This window comes from Lepisosteus oculatus, chromosome 28 (assembly GCF_040954835.1).
Source record: "Lepisosteus oculatus isolate fLepOcu1 chromosome 28, fLepOcu1.hap2, whole genome shotgun sequence".
NCBI lineage: Eukaryota > Metazoa > Chordata > Actinopteri > Semionotiformes > Lepisosteidae > Lepisosteus > Lepisosteus oculatus.
The window spans coordinates 4,013,531-4,027,153 of NC_090723.1; the positions used below are offsets into that span (position 1 = coordinate 4,013,531).

At 42.2% G+C, this 13,623-nt stretch overlaps 1 protein-coding gene across 3 annotated transcripts in view; it reads left to right on the plus strand.

The window, feature by feature from the left end:
- The window catches only part of srcin1a (SRC kinase signaling inhibitor 1a), a 139,101-nt gene extending 127,962 nt beyond the window's left edge, over window positions 1-11,139 (plus strand). Inside the window, exons 23-24 of one of the 3 annotated variants that reach the window (XR_011183948.1) lie at window positions 9,311-9,443; window positions 10,791-11,139. Coding sequence is in view for 2 of the 3 variants with exons in the window: in XM_069185782.1 (XP_069041883.1) it covers window positions 8-505 (498 nt within the window). In the remaining variant the exon portion in view is untranslated. The other 2 variants (XM_069185783.1, XM_069185782.1) reach the window with 2 other exon arrangements.
- The last annotated feature ends 2,484 nt before the right edge of the window (window positions 11,140-13,623 follow it).

Here is a 13,623-nt window from a genome sequence, read left to right on the forward strand (position 1 = left end):
CCTACAGGCCCTGGGAAGCAGCAGTAGCAGCAGCAGCAGTGTCCCAGAGCCTGTCCTCTCCAACACCAAGACTGTGACTTTCTCTGGCTCCCTGTCCACGTCCTCCGGCCTCCCCTCTTCCTCTACAGTATTTGCACCTGGCTTGAAGAAATACCCCCAGGACGGAGCCGTTTCCTCCTTCTCTGCCTCCTCCAGCCCGGCCAAGACTCTGTTCTCCAGCCTGTCGGCCTCCAGCCTCAGCACCGAGGCCCTGCTCTCCTCCACCTTCCGGCGGAGGCTGGTGAAGGAACAGCGTACCTCCTCGGCTCCACTGCCCCAGCCCAACGGTCGCCCCGCCTCCACGGCCTCTGCCTCCCCGACATCCTCCTCCCCCCTCTCCTCACTCAGCCTCTCCTCGCTTGGCCTCAAAACAGCCCGCACCCTCCAGTACGCCGGCCTCCACAGCTTCCGGGACCGCGGGAGCAAGACACTGCCCAAGCCCTCAGTGAGCACGGGGGACAAATGAGAAGAACACAACAATCCCAAAATCGAAAGGAAAGAAAGCCCACCGGATCCCTCTCTTGCTCCTTCTTCACCTTTGTGGCAGACCGCACTCCTCTGACACAGGCTGGGACCAGACTACAGGGAAACAGGATCTGAGCTCAAGTCACTTTCTGTGTCTGTGCTGTCATTCTTTGGTGCTGGCCCAGTAGATGCCTGGTTTCGAACCCAGGTGTGTTTTTGAGAAAGCTATAACCGTTCCCTATCAGGGGCTGCGATACCCCTTCAATGATGCAACTCTCATATGTCCAGGACGCCTGGATGTTGGATACTCGAGGTGAAAAGACAGGTGCCTGCTGACAGACACTCAGCAGCCCTGCCCTTGTGTCGGCTTGTTCCCAGGAACGCAGTTAAAGCTCAGTGTGTTTTATACTGCCTCATCAGCACAGCTTTCTGTAGATATAGGATTGTGTAATGTCCCTGAGTGTGTTTCTTACAAGCCTGCTGCTTCTTCTCCTTTAACTGAACTGGCTTATCTCTTCACCTGTAGTGCAAACCATCATTTTTTTAATCATTGTTCTCTGCAGTACAGTCCAGGTCCTGCTGTAGCCAGGGTATGAACATGGATACTAAATACAGTGCAAACTCCGTTTCAGAATATGCAACTGTAGTCACAATTGCCAAATTTCATACAACTTGTCTATATTTCAGTGAATCTCTTCCAGATTGTATTTTTTTAACTGCACACTGTATTTCAAGTCAGAAAAGGTTGCAATAATCAAAAAATGAAATTTGGTCTACGGTTTAGATGATTTTACTTATGTGTAATAACGCTTAGTGTGAATCTATTCATGCAAAGACAAGCAATGAGAAAACAAATTGTCAATCACTTGTTAGCAGTTCATTAACCTGTAGGAAAGCAGTGCTAGCTTTAGAAACATGGCTTTTTTCAGGCTGTAGCATAACCTCTCTGCACTTCTGTAAAAACCCACAGTATGTCTACAGCAAACTGCATCAGATTTTTTTTCCAGGTCTGAATTAATTTCAGTCCTAAAATTACTGTCTCCAGTGCTCTCAGTCTCACTGTGGTGTGCAGAAGCAACCACCCAGAGAGAAGAAAAATAGTCTTGACCTGTGGCTTCTTCTACATGTGCAATCCAAATGGTTTGTTTCCGGACTGTTTCTGGTTCATTCTGTGAAGCCTGGCTTTAGGGATGATTGTTCTGAAATACTCTTGGATGCTATTTCGTGATGCCATTTGCCTGAAGAATAAAAGGTCATAGAAAGAAACAACATGCAACTCTCCCCCACCCCCTATAAATGGTTGTCATTTGAGAGTTGTAAGAAAAAAACAACAGTTTGCTACTAGAAACGACCTTAAGAAACTGTGCTCAGATACCTGGGTAAGAGCTGAGTGCTGCTGCGTGACTCTGAAGAGCCATATGAACTATGAAAAACGCTTTACTTCAATGTTGCTGCATATTGGCTTCATAATCCCTATTAAACATGTTAAACATCTACACAGGATGTTTTAATCGCATAATGTTTTATATGGGAATGAGCCTGAGCCAATGACGTACTGTAACATGCAGGTTGTGATGAAGCATACCAATCCCTAGAAATGGTACTCAGTCATGTCATGACCTCTTAAGCAAACGTTATGTCATTTAGGAACAGGTAAAGGTTTGTTCCATGCTGAAAAGAGAAGAAAGGAAACACAACATTTCGGCTGTGGAGCATTCTCTGCTGTGTTGTTTTGTCATTTCTGCATGTCCCTGTAAAACACTATGCACAATGACTTGTGTAGCAATTATGAAGGGATTATGAAGCTATTGTACAGCGAATTCAGTAAAGCATTACCGAAAAGGCTAGAATGGAAGTGAAGAAGTTCCTTTTACAGAATCCAGATGCACAGAGACCTCTTTTGATGAAGGGTACGGCAGGCGTTCTGTGAGCCTTTGTTGTTGTTTTTTTCTGGAACTGAAAAGCACAATGTATAATAACGCCAGATTCTCACCTAATGCTAAGGAAGAAGAAGAAAAATCAGACAGAGTTCATGACAATCACTGTTCTATCCTGAATCACAGGGCTCCACAGCAGAGCCCCGGTGTCCTTGGAGTGCCTCTGCACAGAGCAGGACGAGCCAGTCCCGCCTTCGGGGTGAACTGTGATGATCCTGTCTGGGAATTCTAGTGCTTGTTTTCAATTCCAGTTTAACCAGTTTACTTCTGAATCAAGTAACAAGATTCCTAGACGTGCCCAGCTAAGCCTCCATTTGAGCAGAACTGAGGTTGGGTAATGACTGAGCAAGGGTGATTCACAGCTAAATCCTGTTACAGTCTTGTGCCCCGCCTGCCGAGAAAGGCAATATGCTGCTATTGACATTATTTGTGCAGTCGAACAGTTTTTAAAAGCTGAACACCGATAATTAAGTGTATCGTGGTTCCTTTATGCCATTAGCCAAACTGCACAGCTCCATAGCTGAGGTGCCAAATTCAGTGCTTTTTGATCAATTAAATATTGAAACAACAGAAAGAAGCAGTTCTGGGAGTTCAAGGTCATTTGAGTTTTGATTACCGTATTTGATACTGTATTTGATGAGCTGTTTCCAGGCAGTCTTGTTTCTCTCTAATATCCAGCATTTTTCTGGCAGAACTACAGTTTAAAAAATCCTTTATTTTCATCCTAAACAGGCTCCAAAAGACAGAGCTCTGCAAGCACTATGGTGTGTATGTACAGTATTGCATAAGGTACAGCCCATTGTAATTGCACCCTCAGTGAGTGATATAGATAAACAGACTAAAATGATGGCTTATGGCTTCTGTGTTCAGAAAGCAGGCAGGGGGGATGAGTGGAGCGGACTATCATATTGTCCCCAGCACAGTCCCGTGAAATTGCAGAGCTATGAGTGCTTGGCAAAGGCTGCAGGGGTCCCAGCTGCACATTAAGTGTTTTGTAATGTCTTAGCCAGCTCCCTGCCATCACTGTGCTGGACCTCACTTCAGCTGCAGAGTGTTCTGTCAGCGATCAGGCCCAGCCTTGCTTGCCTCATGGACCACAGTGCGCACTGCCCCCTGCAGGGTCCTCTTTGATTTGTTGCTGGGTTTTTCAAAGGTAGTCGCACCCAGCAGAACTAATGTGTGTAGGTAGGTAGGTAAGGTCCCCTTTTCAGGCCATAAAGACTCATGGGGGAATGGGGGGGCAAGGGCCACCATTTTTCTCAACCACCCAACACTGGAGGTGGAGGTGATGTGGTCAGCATCACGCTCCAGCCAGCCTGTTACCCCTGGTACTCATTTGGAGAGCAGGCTGAGTTGGTGACCTGGGAGCCGTCTGGAAGGAATTGGAGCTGCATCACTTGCCCCTACCTGGGATTGAACCCAGGACCTTCCGCTCAGGAGCTCGTCTGAGCTACCACAGCTCCACTGATGTGTGTAGGAACTGTCATTTGTTTTGCTTGCCTTGTTAATTGATGGAGTCTTGCTCCAATTTTCAAGCTAACCTGAGGTTTCCAGAGATGATGAAATCGCTATTGTAGTGTCACACATTCTGTGCCTTTTCAGCAATACTTACGAAAGCTAGTGAAAATATGTCATACAGCACAGTGTGTGACAGCCCCTCAGCTAACGTTAGGTTATGACTAATTCTCAGAGGACCTGTTGGAAAGTATTGTAAGTTTGATTGTTAAGTGACTCTGTGCATGATTCCCCTGAGAGTCCTGCTTATTCCCTCCTGTTGCATTGTCGTCATTAGTGCAGATTGAGCTTTAGCAGATGCTACTGTAGATACTTCATAGCTGTCGTCATATTTTTAGGTAAACAGGAATCACTGTCTTAAGACACCATGTTTAGAAGATTTTGCTGTTAATAAAAAGGACAATCAATACTTGTTGTACAAAAGAATCTGGATGGTCCTATTTTCCAGAAAAGCCTGTCATGTACCAACAGATCTGCAGTTCTTGGTGTTAATTGTATGATCTCTTCTTGTCAGGGTTCACTGTGAAGATTGGTTGTCCTTTTTGTTGCTGTAGGATTACCAGGTGCTTGTATAAAGGTAGTGCATTGCTAACCCCTTTTTACAGGCAAGTGAGAACTTATTTTATGTCTCATTCTATCCATGCCTATAAATGAATTACTGAAATTATCTGATGCAACCTGTCCTTGCATTTCTGTAAGTTTTCCCAAGTCTTTCTGTTGAGTTTAACCCAGTGCCCTGGTTATCTAACCCCTGCATGGCTGGAGCCCTGGCCCTCAGTGGGGGTTGGAGAGCACAGTAACGTAGGAAAAGCACAGAACCCTGCACTGTGCCAGTGGCAGACAGGCCTGCCTGTGTTGATGTGGGAAGATTTTTTTAGGTTGCCCTCGCATGTGTTGTAGAAACCTATTAACAAGGTCTAATGCAGCACAGACACAATAAAATGTAAAATTTTACATTGTTACTGTAAGGCTAAAACAATGGAAATACAGGTACTGTATATGCAAACTTCCCATTTTCAGGCATGCATCTAAGCTGCTCAGGTAGCCTTCCTTCCACAAGGTTGTACTACATTTATTGGTTCTAGAGCAGGGTGATAAGCCTACCTGGTGTATAAAAATAGTCTATTTACAAGTGCTATTGTCCGTTGAGTTTACAGCATATTAATTATGGAAGGATGGATACTGTTAAGGTACCTGTACAAGGTACGTTAACTGTGCTCAGATCTTGCATTAGTTGGGGCTGGACTTGTTATGTGTGGTTCTGATGTCTGCCTGAAAGTGGCAAGTGCCTTTCTGAACCGGCTCTATCCACTGACGTTCCTGAAGGACCTTCTCTCAGGCTTGGGCAGCAGTGCTCAGCGCTGACGAGGCAGAAGTACACCAGGAACTGGACGTTTTCTTCTTCTGCTTGAGGAGAACAAAACAGGCAGAGCTGATTTGCGGCTTAACCTCACAGTTAATCATCATAGACCCATCATAGGCCTCACCGCCACAGCACTGCCCAGGGAGTGGCTGCCTGTGCCGAGCCCTGTCCGTTTATATCCTGGCAATCCACAAAATCGAATTGGGAGTTTTGATCGGAGGTGGAATATGAGGCAAAAGAAGGAGGAACAGTAGGACACCTGCTGGTCTTTAGCCCTTAGGTTAGGCCTGGTTTGCTGCACTATGCGAGAGAAGGGTCTAAACCTGGGGAATGGGAAACAGGTGGATGGGCTGTATACAGTATAGACTGGGTGAAGTCTGTGTATACAAACTTTACAAAACCAGGGAAAGTCACTAGCATTGTAACACACTGATACCTAGCAATGATCTATTTACACACACAAGTACTATGACTTTGGAAATTTTATTCAAGGTCATATTACTCGTGGAACATTGCAAAAAGGACTGGTGGCAAGAGGTAACTGCACTTAATGACTGATGACTGATATTACTGAGAGCTGGCTTCCTGTGTAAATGTGCAGCAAAATTATACAAATTAATTCATATAATGGCACACATAAAGCACACTTTGAACCCTCATTCATAGTCACTTTAGAAGACCCCTTGGGAATGCATTTTCTATTACCAGTAAAAAGTAGCTGATGGTCTGAAAATGCCTTTGACTTTTCTTGAACACTTTTCAGCTGATCTGAAGGGAAAGCTGTTCTAAGAGCATTTTAAATGTAAATGTGGAATATGACAGGTGGGAGGCTCAGTGCCTCTGGAGCCTCCAGTATTGATCAGATCTGGGATCCCCTCCTGTGATCAAGCACAGAAAAGATTTAATACAAAGAGTTAGTACAAAACAAAATATACATATATAAATATATATAAATATATCTTTAGTCAGATGTTTGTGTATGAAATTAATATATAGTGTGAAGAAAAGTGTGATACATAGATTAAAATATATAATATTAAAATTAAATCCTCATCTATTGGTTTTATATAATTAAGCCTTTTTTGTACAGATTTTTTTTAGTATTGAAAAAGATTTACCATTTTAGCAAATAATTTAACACAAAAAAACTACATTTTTAGTGAGCTTATTAACATTTTATATTCAGTTGAGTATATATGTACATATATAAAAAGGTTAATTCATTTTAGACTGTATGATTTCATTTTGTTGATCTTTTAAATTTGATTTAATCTTATAGATTTCTTATGCATTTTTTAAAGGTATGAATTCTACACTACCCTCAAGCAGCTTCGATTTTATTGTGATCATGTCTCCATTCCTTTACCAAAGTATTGTTTGTTGCTTTTTATGTCGTTCACACCTTGGTCTGAGGAGCGCAGTGCTGTTTCTGTGGTGCTCTGATGTGGAACTAAAGGAAAGCACAGGCTAGCCTCTTAACAGGGCTTCATTAAAGGCCACGTTTAGCAATGGTAGTGACTTCAGTGGCTTAAGAATTCAAAGTGAGAGATATTCTGAGATACATTCTGATGCTATTGGCTCAGAAGCCTGCTCTCTTAACTTTCTTTATTCATTTGACTGTCCCCAGTTTACAGTCTTAAAGCTCCCCTATGACATTAAGCCACTGGTGGAGTGCAGGATCACTGTCAAGCCCTGTCTTCATGCCTGGTGCTGAACACACCACAGAATTTGCACTGTCTCCATCAGCAAAGCACAATTCTTTGCCCTTCCTTAGTACTGTTAATGCACCTCTTCTCTGCTGTAAATCTTGCTAGAAAGTAGCTGGCCTCTTAAGCAGTTTCTTTCATTTTGGTCATTTTTTGGCATTGCTTTCGAAACCTGGCACTTTGTTTCCCTCCCGCGGCTTAGCACAAATCATGCTGCTGTAATCTTCTTTCTGCATCTCTGGCTAAACAGCACAAGAAACACTTCTACCCTGGGGAGGGACTGCTCGCAGCTCTCTCTGTCGCACATCAACCAATATAAGCTCTTCTTGCAAGATACAGGTCAACAGCTATGTCTCATTATAAAACAGATTGCAAACTAATAGCACTTTGGTAATATCTCTACCAGCTTTCTTGGTGGATTGTGAGCTCCTGATTAGTCGATCTGGGGTTGGTTGCACTTTCAGCATGAAGGTTGCTTTGTCTCCCCTTCTCTCCTGGTTGTTCCTCTGCTTTTCCGTTAGCGCAGGAGCATGTTAGCTGTGAATGATTTCCTGTCCTTCCTTCCTGCTCCCTAGCCAGTGCCCTGATGCTGCTGTTGCCATAGGAACAATGACATGTAGGGGATGGGCAAGGAAAAGGGCTCTTACTGATCGCACCACCAACGGCACAGGTTTTAAACAATAGAGGGACATATCCTCAACATCCTGCTACAGCCACTGACTCCTACACACCTCACAGATCAATTGCTCCAACGTCCACACTTCACGATGGCAGTCTCAAAATCAAGGTCTGATTTTAATCTAGCCAGTTTTTGTTTCTTAATGAATATGAAGTTCTTTACCATGCACAACCTAAATATTATACAAACCAAACTTAAAAAACAAATGTCTTTTAAAGAATGAGTTTTTTTAAAAACGACTTTCTTTTAAAGATGATCATTATTTATGCTGGTTGATGCCATTGTCCAGTGGCTAACTTGCCAAAATCAACCAGCTTCCCTGTGGTTCTACAATACTTAACACCATTCACTCCCTATGGCTTCTAACAAGCTATAAAGTTCCCCTCTGGATTTGCTGTGCTTTTACTGGAGATACAACAGGGAATGTACAGTGTATCTGACTGTACATTCACACCTCCACACGTCCACCCAGACATGACTCCCCGCCCTGCAGAGCCAGGTCCCAGCTCAGTGGTGTCTTCAAAGGCCTCCCAGTAATCCCCATCTCTGAACTGGCTTCATCACTCCTCCCAACTGAGAGCTGGTGTGTGGGGAGCGAACTGGCAGGTGGGGCTACACATAGGTGGTGGAGGGGAGTCCCCATTACCTGTAAAGCGCTTAGATAGGATTGTCAAGAAAAGCACTATATCCAGGAACTGTCAGGAATTTATTATCAAATTTAGAGATGACAGAAGGGGGTTTGTATAGAGACAAGGACATGCTGCTTATTGGTGAACAAGTCTGCTTAGGGTACTCACTTATAGAACACAGAGGAACAAGGGGAAAAATGAGACAAGAACCAACCCTAACTCACAACACCAAAAAAGCTAGCACGAAAGCACATTTCAGATTGCTCTAGTCACTGTATTAAAATGTATCACGCAGAATGCTTTTTTTAATTTTGAAGAAACTATCATATATATGCATATTTTTTCATGAACTTAATGTCATTCATTTGAAAGCTGTCTACATGAATGTGAGGATGTTCAAGCTCATGGCATCAAAAAAACATGTAAATAGACCAAAATCATTCTTAGAGAGAGAGAGAGTCCACCAAATTTTATGACCATTTTTTTCTTTTTTTTTTACTAAAAAGAAAAAATTAAAGTCACAAAATAATGCATGTATAATCTCAAGCAATTGCACGCGGAGGTCAGAAAATGTTGTCTATATGTTAAAAAAGTGACTTATTCAAAGATCAAATACTGTAGAAAACTAACTTTTTTTTCCTGTTTATACCATGTGTTAGTGGCTCAGGCATGAGTTTTTAATGTGATCTGTAATAGGAAGAAGATGGAAATAATGTGAAACTGACACTGTAGGGAAGTGAGACCTTTCCATGAACTAATGATGGTGTTTTTTATCTGAGTGATGCTTCCATTTGTAGAGTAGTGAGATATATGAATAATAAAACATAATAACATTAATAATAACTAATCAGTCTGGATGCCATGATATTCTGTGAGAAATGTGCTTTTTTGTGAGAAAACTCTGAACACAGAGACTGCTTCTTTTGTACATGATTGCTGTGTTTGTGTGACTAATAAAGTGCAGCTCTCTTGTACAGTTTGAGTCATGGGTTGTTAATTCGTCGTCATCACCGCCACCACCCACCATCCTCATCATCAGCCTCTGTTGATCCAGTTGTGGATGAAGGCTTCCTCAGGATTCTTCCGAAAGGAGAGCACAAGAAATCAGAGGTGAGGGGAGGCTCCTTCCACCTAGCTGATCCAGCCCAGGATTGCCTTGGTCCAGTGATGACCTGTCCAGCTGTTTGCTGGTTTGGTCTGGACTGTGAGCCAGGGGTTCTCTGCCAGAGAACTGGGATTAGGGTTAGGGTTTTGTTTTGTGGTGTAGCCAGAAACAGCTGGAAATGTTTTATCACAGATCTAGCAGTTGGTCAAAATCAACGTGCTGAAATTCAGTTTTGAATACTACAGTAAATAATAACATTATTATTATATAGATAATAATACATCTCTCTTATGCCGGAAAGCAAGCTTCTTCATGTTCCCTGTAGTTTGTCCCTGTAGTTTTTGTGTCATGTTTGAAGTTGGGCTCCAGGACTTGTACCCACAACACACTGGACTTTAATTTTAGGGCTCAAAGACATTTTCCCCAATTTCCCCAAGGAAGTGATACCATTTTCCCTGAATACACATCCTGATTGATTTAAACAACACCAGCAACAGAATTGGTCAACTGTACTACTCCACACACCCACTGCCCTTCTCTTCTCTCTGATCAGTCTGGTTTCTGACTTACACCCACCCCAGTTGCTCCCGTCACAACATTCTGTTTCAAAACCTTGCAATGCTGTGAGCATTTTCTACTGAAGGAATGTATGTTTTGTTCTCTTTTAAGCCCTTTGGAAAAAACTTTGAAACTATAAGTCGATGCAGTTGACTTGAAGGGTCTTTAAGCTACGGGATATTACCGTGTCGTTCTCTCCTTCAGTAAGAAGCACTTGTTCTGAAAATCAGCTTCATATACTACCTTTTTTTTATAAGGTTTGTACTTTTTTTATCCAGCAAGAAGTCGAGCTGTCAGTATTTGAAAAGTACTGACTGTAAGCAAATTGTATCTGCCTATCGGTTAGTTTTTTAATGCGTCCTGCAATGTCTTTCGTCCTCTGATTTTGTTCTGTTCAGACTAGAATTTGACAAGCTAATTACTCCAATACAAATAGCTTCCAAAACATCTTTGCCAATTGCCAACAAGAAAACACAAGAGACTAATTCCTTTTGAATTAAGCTGTTACACAAAACTGCTGTCATTATCCAGCCAGACGCTCATTTACTGCCCAGTATTATATTCTTTTATTGTACAATTCCAGTCTTTTAAGCATTAATTCTCATCTTGTCACGGGCTGTTTTAATTAGGTACTTGCTAACCACTGTGGATGACAATGGAAAGAGAAAAAACAGAACCTGTGCAAATCCTACTCATGTCCAACCTGGAAACGGACAGAAAATAAAACTGATATACTGTTGCATTTGTTTTTTATTTGAATTGCATTTGTATTGGTCCTAATCCTTTATTGCCAGTGCTGTAAGGTGGGTTGAACAGAACCAGGTCTCTAGGTTCCCCCTTGAAGTCCACAGGAGATGCAAAATGAAGGATAGCAAAGAACAAAAGAAGCAGAACAACTGCAGCACCGACCAGATGGTAAAGAAACCAGGTAAGGCAGGGGCACTGAGCAGCAAGGCAGATTTCTGCAAAAGCATGTTTTAGGTAAAGTACTAGTTAGGTTGTATTTCACCACATTCTGGTTGCATTGCAAAAAGGCTCTTTCTACCCTGGAGGGGCATCAGCACAGACGTGACAGTGCCACGTCAGCCATAGAGGGGTTGCTGAGCCGAGATTCCTCGGTTACGATTCCCTGTGCTCCTTCAGGACATGGGTGAGTCCTGGATCCTTAGATGAACAAGCTGACAGCCTTCAAATAAGGGTGGTGGGGGAAGTAGCCCCCCCCACCCCACCCCCCATTGTAATCTTTGTTCTTTCATGGTACTCTGTGGGTCAGCAATCCTGTTGCGATATAATATGGCTCCTACATTTCTATGACAATGCAAATAATAATTCTGTGTGCTTCCACAGTGGGCACAGGTGCAGTTTCATCAAAAGCCAGCCAGACGATCTTCGAATAGCAAACCCGAAGGCAGAGATGGTGTCTGGGGCACATTGCTAGGGTTCAGTCTAAAGCATGAAAAGGTTTGTACTGAACATTAACATTACCATGGCGGATCTCTAAAGGAGAATACAAGTGAGCTGCATTCTGTCTACTGCAATGCAGCCGTAATGCTGCCTGCTACGTGATTGGAACAACGATTTGATGATAAAATGGATTATTTGCACCACAGTAAGAGGGTGTATGGTTTCATAAAATGTCTATTCCTAACTATAAAACTGAAATACAGCTCCCATGCAACTACTTCCAAGTATTGATTTAGAAAAAAAAAAGCAGAGGATATTTCTTGTTTTCTTCTTGTTTAGGCCTAAATAATGTCATATTAAATTTTATTTTCTAGCACTGCACAAACCTTAACACAATAGAAGCTTTTTTCCCCAAAAAAATGGTTTGTGGTATAAAAATATTGATTTTATTGATTTGTGTCCAACTGTGACAATTGTTCGGGAAACGTCTTTAATAATTGAAACGTCCTGTGGTTTGTTTTCCCCTGCCTAGAGTTATATGTGTCTTGTAGCTGACAGCCCACATGGTTTAAGACGATTCAAGAAGAGGCTGGATGAGATCCCTGCCACTAGAGAAAGAGGCTCAATGGTCTCCCCTTGTTTGTAACCTTACAAGGTTCATCTGAGGTTATTTTCCTTTTGAAAAACGTGCCAATCGAACAAGCATTTTTAAACCTCTTTTAAGGTGTTGACATTTGAGTACTAGAAATAGCTTTACATAGACTTCCAAATGCATTGTTGAATTCAGCTCAATAATGCCTTCTCTCCCTGTGACTAGTTTCTAGTGATGAATCTGCCACAGTTATGAATTCTAATTCGGAACTAATTCTAGTTAGGAATTAGCCACAGGGTTCATCATATGCAGTACCAGTGTAATGCATTGTTTGGGAGCTGAAAAGGGTCTCACTATCTTACTGATTTATTGATCTGCTGTCTATGGCTCTAAAATGAGGAACAATTATAAAATATAGATTTTTTTTCTCTGTGTGAATCAAATTAGTTCATCCATCTATATTAGAATGCTGAGATGGATACTCAGTCGACACAGATATAAGATATATCAGGCTTAAAGACACAACAGGTTATTGCCGTGATTGGTTTCTTACTGCAGCTGGGTGGAGTGGCCTCTTGGACATCCTGACCAACTAAGCAGTGCGAGAATTCAGGCTGTCTGTTCCAGAGCTCACCTCCATTTATACAGACCAGCTGCTTGTGCTGTAGTTAGTGCTTCAGGGGGTGGTTCAGAGTCCTGTAATGGCATGGCATGGATGTGCTAAAGTTGACTACTCCTGGACTAGGGCAGTGGTGCTCAGTCCTGGTCCCTTGTTTCTAACTAAACAGCTCTTAAAAGGACCAATATAAGATGCACTGACAGGTGCGAATAATATTGTATCAGACAACAAAGCAAAGACAAGAAATCTTCTTCCGTCCACATGGTCCTATGTCAGCTCACACACCTGACTGAGGGCAGGCCTGAAACCCACTCATTACCACAAGGCTCATATTGCTGGTGGTGGTGGAGGGGAGTTCCCATTACATTGTAAAGTGCTTTGAGTGGAGTGTCCAGAAAAGCGCTATATAAGTGTAAGCAATTATTATTATTATTATTATTATTAATTATTATTATTATTATTATTATTATTATTACCAGACACAACCTGCTTGTAAAGAGCTGGAAGCAAATTGTAAAAATGCCTCAAATAGAACATTGCAATAAATGATTAGAAGCTCATCTGGAATGAATGCCAGAAGACACAGGTGTTCTCCAGGACCAGGACTAAATAAATTACTCTTGTCTTAGAGATCCAGATCTCTTAAAATCGGCAACAGCTGGAAACCTTCGGAATGTGTTTAATTTGTTCAGCTAAGCTAATGGTCAGCTCGATTGGGTCATTTGGGGCAGAGCTGGAACAAATCCTTCCAGACACTACAGCCCTGCGGTATTTTCTGTGATTTCTGTGCTAAATCTGTAATAAAATGGCCACTTTGACTTTTCTTCATCCTTTATTGCACTGCTCAGGCATGAACCTGTCATAATTATACCTAATAAACAGGTGAATAACATCCACACTGATTGTGCCCGTGTAAGTATAAATACTCAAATGATGACGCCGTAGTTTGAGTTGTGGAATATCAAAGGAACATTGATATGTTCATACATACAGTAGCAATATTTATATTGCT